Source organism: Hippocampus comes, unplaced genomic scaffold, assembly GCF_001891065.2.
Source record: "Hippocampus comes isolate QL1 unplaced genomic scaffold, H_comes_QL1_v1.1 scaffold27, whole genome shotgun sequence".
In the NCBI taxonomy this organism is placed as follows: Eukaryota; Metazoa; Chordata; class Actinopteri; order Syngnathiformes; family Syngnathidae; genus Hippocampus; species Hippocampus comes.
The window spans coordinates 181,327-188,379 of record NW_017805145.1 but is presented as its reverse complement, the minus strand read 5'-3'; the positions used below and the strand labels follow the sequence as shown (position 1 = coordinate 188,379).

The 7,053-nt window shown below is 44.0% G+C and overlaps 1 protein-coding gene across 3 annotated transcripts in view; it reads left to right on the top strand.

Annotated features, from left to right (window-relative positions):
- The window catches only part of satb2 (SATB homeobox 2), a 54,256-nt gene that overhangs the window by 36,523 nt on the left and 10,680 nt on the right, over nucleotides 1-7,053 (top strand). For all 3 annotated transcript variants that reach the window (XM_019867724.1, XM_019867723.1, XM_019867725.1), the window contains 7 exons: nucleotides 719-821; nucleotides 1,642-1,692; nucleotides 1,765-2,357; nucleotides 4,057-4,269; nucleotides 4,364-4,450; nucleotides 5,323-5,475; nucleotides 6,706-6,900. In XM_019867724.1, the coding sequence (XP_019723283.1) occupies nucleotides 719-821; nucleotides 1,642-1,692; nucleotides 1,765-2,357; nucleotides 4,057-4,269; nucleotides 4,364-4,450; nucleotides 5,323-5,475; nucleotides 6,706-6,900 (1,395 nt within the window). The remainder of the gene's footprint in view (nucleotides 1-718; nucleotides 822-1,641; nucleotides 1,693-1,764; nucleotides 2,358-4,056; nucleotides 4,270-4,363; nucleotides 4,451-5,322; nucleotides 5,476-6,705; nucleotides 6,901-7,053) is intronic.

Below are 7,053 nucleotides of genomic sequence, written 5' to 3'. Positions count from 1 at the left end.
TCACTGACGTAGCGGAAGGAATAATTTCTTTTCTCGAGTGACTCTAGTAACCGTAAACTGCACAGGTGTCCCCCGTTGTTGTGGCTTGTGAACATAAAAGGGATTTATTTAGCAACTATTTTTCCGCTGTTGTCACTGTGCGCCCTTGGCAGCGCGCCCTCGAACGTGGACGCCTTTGCACGCGTGACGTCAGCGTAGAAGAGTCTCCTTGTGCTTCAACGTCACTTCCAATCTGCGGCTGAAAAGTATTTTGCCGAACACGTCGCTGCCTTATCATTGAGTGAAATATCCCATTTAGTTCCATGAATGCAAAATTAATCACAGTATTGTGTTTTTACTAGTGCTGGCATGTACGATGTAGTCTTGCTTTAAACATGTCTGCGTTTAGTTTCCCTTTAGATTAGTGATGCAGGTGTCTAATTGGTTTGTCTGGGTGGGGGTGTGGGGAGCAAGCGGAGCAAGTTTATGTGTGTGTGTGTGTGTGTGTGTGTGTGTGTGTGTGTGTGTGTGTGTGTGTGTGTGTGTGTGTGTGTTGGACATTTTGTCACTGCTCGCTACGAACTCAAGATTCTACGGGTGACTTGCAGTCATGATTACTGTCTGTTTCAATTGTGTGTGTCCCATGGATTTTTATTTATTTTTTTTTTGTGGCGTGACTAAACATTTGGTATCATGCCGGCTATTAATTATCTTAGTTTGTTTCTTTTCTGCCTTTCAGAGTATGATCTCGTCTATCGTGAACAGCTCCTACTATGCCAACGTCTCCACTGCGAAATGCCAAGAGTTTGGTCGCTGGTACAAGAAGTACAAGAAAATCAAAGGTATGCTCGATAGCCGCAATGGGGCTTTCCCTGCATGGCAATAAATTCAGTGGAACCTCACAACTGGAAAATAATCAGTTTGACCTTCAAATTTTGGTCAATTTAATGCTTTTCCTGCAAGACCTTATGTAAATAGAATTAATCCCTTCCAGGCTTTTTAAACTTCTTGACCTCTATAATTTGTTTTAAGTGACATTTTTTATAGCTGACATTTAAGTGTAAAAAGAAGAATACATTCACGTGTGTATATCACAGTCCTGTGTCAATACAGAATTATATAGCGATACCCTCAAATATCACAGTACAAATGTTCATTTTACAATCATGGCTCCATTGATATGTGTTCACAAATAGACAATTCATGTTCTGAACACTTAGCAAAGCCTTAAGCATATATGAATGAAAGTAGTTTTCAGTGATACCTGGCTCTTATTATTTGTGAAGTAAAATCTGACTCCTGGTGTGTGTGTGTGTGTGTGTGTGTGTGTGTGTGTGTGTGTGTGTTTTATATATATATATGCACACAACACACACACATCTCCTCTCTCTCTCTCTCTCTCTCTCTCTCTGTCTCTCTCTCTCTCTCTCTCTCTCTCTCTCTCTATATATATATATATATATATATATATACCTGTATATATAAAAGGCAAAAATAATGCCGATAGAAATAGAGAGAGACCAATATTGGATATTTTCAATGATATTTTAAGTTTACTTCTGAACGGTAGGTATTCCTGTAGATTGGTTTACTTTAGCGTTTATATATCATGCATCCATGATTAACCCTTATTTTCCTTCTTGTTTTTTTTGCTTTGAGCAGTGGATTATTTGGAGAAGATGTGGTCTGGGCGAGATCTTGCGGACATCAAAAGTAATCAGTCTTCTTTTTTGACAACAAAGGAAATGTTTGGGTAAACAACTGACAATTTGGTCTGCTCTGTAGTCGAGCGAGACAACATGGCTGACTTCTGCATGCTGGGCCAAAGACCACCTCCTCACTTGGCGGGCCTGGCGCAGCTCAGTCACTTGGGCGGCGGTGGCCCTCTGCTGAAGGCGGGATCCGGAGATCCGCAGGCACCGTCGCAGCCATCCCAGCAGCCTCCCCTCCCCCAGCAACAGCCCTCGCCCCATGGCCCCCTCCACCACAGCCCCCCTCTCCACACTGGCCAGGTGCCCGCACCGCCACCACCCCACCCGCCCGGCGGACTCCAGCCCCTGCTGGGCCCAGGTGGGCTGCTCTCGCCTCAACTCTCCCCACAGCTGGTGCGCCAGCAGCTCGCCATGGCCCACCTCATCAACCAACAGATAGCCGTCAGCCGGCTGCTGGCCCACCAGCACCCACAAGCCATCAACCAGCAATTCCTCAACCATCCGCCCATCCCGCGGGGTTCCTCCAAAGTCGGCGGTGACCATCCGGGAAACAACCCCTCGGCCTCTGAGGTTTCCTCTGAAATCTACCAGCAGGTCCGTGATGAGCTGAAAAGAGCCAGTGTCTCCCAGGCTGTTTTCGCCCGGGTGGCCTTCAATCGCACGCAGGTAAGGAAACAGGAAGTGCAACCTTCTCGTTGATTCTGATCAGACCAAAGAGCACAATGTGTGAGAAGGAATAAAAGCTGTCCTTCATCAAGACCCAATCCAGTCATAAAAGCGAAATTCTTTACGCGGGGTTGGCCTCATTGGCAACTACCCACGTTGGAGGTATTTTCAGTAGTAATACCAGAAGCATGGCGGGGTAGCTTGCCAGCTCATTAGACCTCTTTTTTTTTCACCGCAGGTGCACGACAACAAGCACCTGATGCATTCAAGGCGACGCCAAACACTTTATAGCACACCCCATTTGATCAATGCAATGATATATAATCATTTGACTTACGAAAGAAAAGGTGTGAATTGTACTTTCAAAGTACAAACAATTCCATCCAAGAACACAAACAAAAAAATATAAGACGAATTTTATGTAAATCAACCAATGAAAAGCAGGCATTAATTTTAAACTGCAACTCAACACAATTATTTAAGAAATAAAAAAGAAAACTAACTCATGAAAAATGCCTGGGGAAAAAATACTACCCCAAGAACTGATTATATAACAAGAATAATTTGACCACGTGGACCTGTTCAACAAAGATGTGTCCTCTAAATAAAAATTCAAACTTGCAATAACTCAGTCAGCATATTTAAAGGGTGACACGTAGTGACTGTGCTGTTTGGTGACATGATGTGTACAACACTAAACATGGGCCAGAGGAAGCCAAGGAAAGAGTATGACAAATCCACCCACGAACAGGTCCGTGAGTCACAGACTAAGTATAGTAGAGCATTGGTGGGAATTCATGACTAGGGCTGTCACAAAAAAATCGGATTCATTATCCTATCGAATAATGCATCAATTCCTCAGGTAATTTGCTCATGTAACCTAGCGATGGGACGTACTGTGACTGTGACAGATTCTGATTAGCTCTTTGAGACAGGCATTTTTGTAACTTCTTCATTTCTTGCAAAAATCTGGCTCTGGCAAAAAAAACAAACAAAAAAAATGAGTGAGGCATTTATATTATGAGTGTGACGATTTGCTTAGTGAATACACTCCAGTAAGTAAACTACAAACACCGGAGAGTGCGTTCTAACTAGCAATGGTAGGATATTACTACATTAGCCAATGAAAAGAACAAGAAGAAAATGCTAGGATTTTGCTCCGGCTCGTCACACGTGCACATTCCCGTCTTCCCGTCTCCAAACTACACCAGCTCCGCTTTACAGTCATTACATAAATGTTTATTTGTTTGAAGTTTAAAGCCACCCCAAGCACTGGATATTTTTATTCCGAGGAAGTCCACATTGACTGAGTGACTAAGTCTATCTTCAAAAATCATGGCACCGACCTGTTCCCAGTTTGCCCATTCACCTGTGGGATGTTCAAACTGGTGTTTGATGAGCATTCCTTAACTTTTCTATTTTCTATTCTAGTCTTTTTTGCCACCTGTCGCAGCTTGTTTGAAACGTGTTGCAGCCATAAAATTCAAAGTTAATGATTATTTGCTAAAAACATAATTTCCCAGTTTAAACATTAAACATCTTGACTTTGTCGTGTATTCAATTAAATATACAGTAGGTTAAACACGATTTACAAATCATTGTATTCAGTTTTTATTTATGTTTAACACAACGTCCCAACTTCATTGCAATTGGGTTGTACAGCTACACCGCAGTAACAAAATCGCTCTCGTCAACTCAGGGTCTGCTGTCAGAGATCCTGAGGAAGGAGGAGGACCCTCGCACGGCCTCGCAGTCGCTGCTGGTCAACCTGAAGGCCATGCAGAACTTCCTCAACCTGCCCGAGGGCGAGCGCGACCGCATCTACCAAGAGGAGCGGGAGCGCACCATGAACCCCACAGTGGGCCTTCCTGCCTCCAACTCATCCAACCCCGGCGCTCCACGCCTCTCACAGGTACAAGACGCATTGGCTCATAGGTTGAATCAGGATTTTATGGCGCCGCACACACTCCATTTTTACCTGCTGTGTGTCCTGTGTCTGTGCTTAGAAAGTGTGGGAGAGGAGCTTGGATGAGCAGATAACACCTGATACCTGGGCCTCCATTTGGAAGAACAAGAATAAGATAGCCAACTCAGTGAGTTCTCTGTAATCTTGCATATCATGTAAATAATGGGAATGCCTACGGTTTTTAAACAAATTCCAAGAATAATGGAACAACAACTTCAAAGATATCGTAAGAGCTTATTGCAAACATAAAGGATGTAATAGAGCATTTTCAGCGATAAGACCTTTTAACTCGGATGCCGTGTGGGCTATTATTTATTATGGCTATGTCAAATTATCTCAGGATCTGGAATGTAAACTACCCTCGTCTGTGCATGTCTTTGTAGAGGACTTGAAAACAATGCCAGCGACCTGAGAGCTTGATGCACTCGGAAGCTAGCAAACTGCAACGGCATAACAACCTCAATGAATTTGATATGTTCACTGTTGACATACCAAATACTGTTTCTATACATAAAAGTTACTTGGAAAAAAAACAAGCAAAACACTCACTCAACGAAACAATCCAGATGGTCTTTCGACGTGCAATAGAAAAGGAAAAACACTAATTTCTTCAAAATTGAAGAAAGAGATACCATATTTGGTTCATATTTAGATCTCAAGTACAGTTAGCAACATACATATAAACAACATTTCAAACAGCATTTTGATACAACATACATCGTGCGCAAAAGAAATCTCGATGCTGGACACAGACAAGGAAAATGTGTTTTGATTTGAAAAACTGAAGCAAGAGACGCGGTAACATTTTTGCCCTGAAAACGTACACTGCCACATTATCCATAAAACACGCCCCCAAACTTGTGACCTATGTTGTGTGCACAAACAACTACGGATCACGTTTGAAATTGGATACAATTGTTAATAGGCGGTGCTAGTTTGTATTACCAATTAAAATTTCCTTCAACCTGACTGCCTAAACATCACATGTCCTCTTTCCAGCCAAAGCCAACAGGTCCTGTGCCTGACCTACCAATCAAGCTGGAATCGCTAGTCAACATCACGTCGGGAATTTATGACGAAATCCAGCAAGAGATGAAGCGAGCCAAGGTGTCCCAGGCACTCTTTGCCAAGGTGGCTGCCAACAAGAGTCAGGTGAGCGAACACAAAACACCACCACCCCAAAAAAGGCGGCAGTGTATTTAGTGAAATTCACAAATTTTGGTGAACTTATAAACATAACACACAAATAAAACACTGCCGTTTAATCACGAGTGACAACCATATAGTTTCTACCTATTGACTTAGCAAAGTGAGAGACACACAACTATTCACACTCACATTCACACTTTCGCTGAGTAAGAACTGAACCCACATTACCCGCACAGTAGTCAGGCCAGTGAACCGTATCACTGACTACCTGCGCTGATCTCAAATGCTCAGCAAAAAAAGCGTTTCTTAATACTGTCCTGAGTTAGGAATCTTGGCAAGCCAAATGGGAATGTGTGTTTACAAAACTACCAAAATAAAATGCACACCGTTAAACCTTGCTGAATAGAAACATCTCTGATTCGTCATCCATATGACTCTTGGTGACTCCTTTAATGCTGGCTGCAACAAGGTCAAGTGACAAGCGCTGATCATATAGTATGAGGACAGTCCTATTTCCAAGATTCTTCTGAGATTTAAGGCCTAACTCCACTTTTTTGGACATGAGAAATTCAGCTATTCAACCAGTTGGACAATAGTGTGTAACCGCTATCAGGCATAAGACGGCGAAGGGCTGATCCGCACTTTCTATACAGTACTTGCATGCTTGTGTTCGTGTGTGCGCGCAAGGTTAGTGAGGTCCCCCAGGTCGGGGTGGGACTTGGTGGGTGGGTGGGGGCGGGAGGGTTCCAGTTCAGTGCACCCATCTGCTGCAGCTGGCCACCAGGCCAGCGCGAGCAGCAGCAAGAGATGATCAGGCTATTAGCGTTGCACGCTGCCTGAGGTGGCGGCTTGAACACAACAGCTGGTGTCGCAAACAGAGCCAGTCTAGCAGACATAATTAAATCTTCTCCATCTCCATTTCTGGATGTACACCTACCTCGCACACCCTGCACACTTTTAAGCACACCTCTTTTGTCTTGTCTCACTGAATAGCTGCTTTCTAGTTAGGCTAGGAACGAAGTACATATACTTTACTCGACTTTAAGTAGAGTTTTCTGTGCTTCATTTGACGATGCATCATCTTATTACTTTGACGATTTGAAAGAAATCCATTTGCCTTTGGAGCAATATGTCCTCAAAAGTTGCTCTCAGGTTCAAATTTTTTTTTTTAATTCTTTGACATTTCGTTTTTAACTAACCTTACATCTGGGCCACCTGTGTCTGTCATAACAGGGTTGGCTGTGTGAGCTGCTCCGCTGGAAGGAAAACCCCAGTCCAGAGAACCGTACCCTGTGGGAGAACCTGTGCACCATCCGGAGGTTCCTTGCCCTTCCGCAGAACGACAGGGACCAGGCGTACGAGGAGGAGTCACGGCACCATCACAGCGAGAGGCTACACACCGTCCTTCACCTTCCGCAGGACACACAGGTACAAAAACTTTTTAAATGTCATTTGGCTTTGGGGCAGTGACTGTGAGTGTGAGCGCGGATGGTTGTTCGTCTGTGTGTCCTGCGATTGGCTGGCAACCGGTTCAGGGTGTCCCCCGCTTACTGCCAGAAGACGGCTGGGATAGGCTCCAGC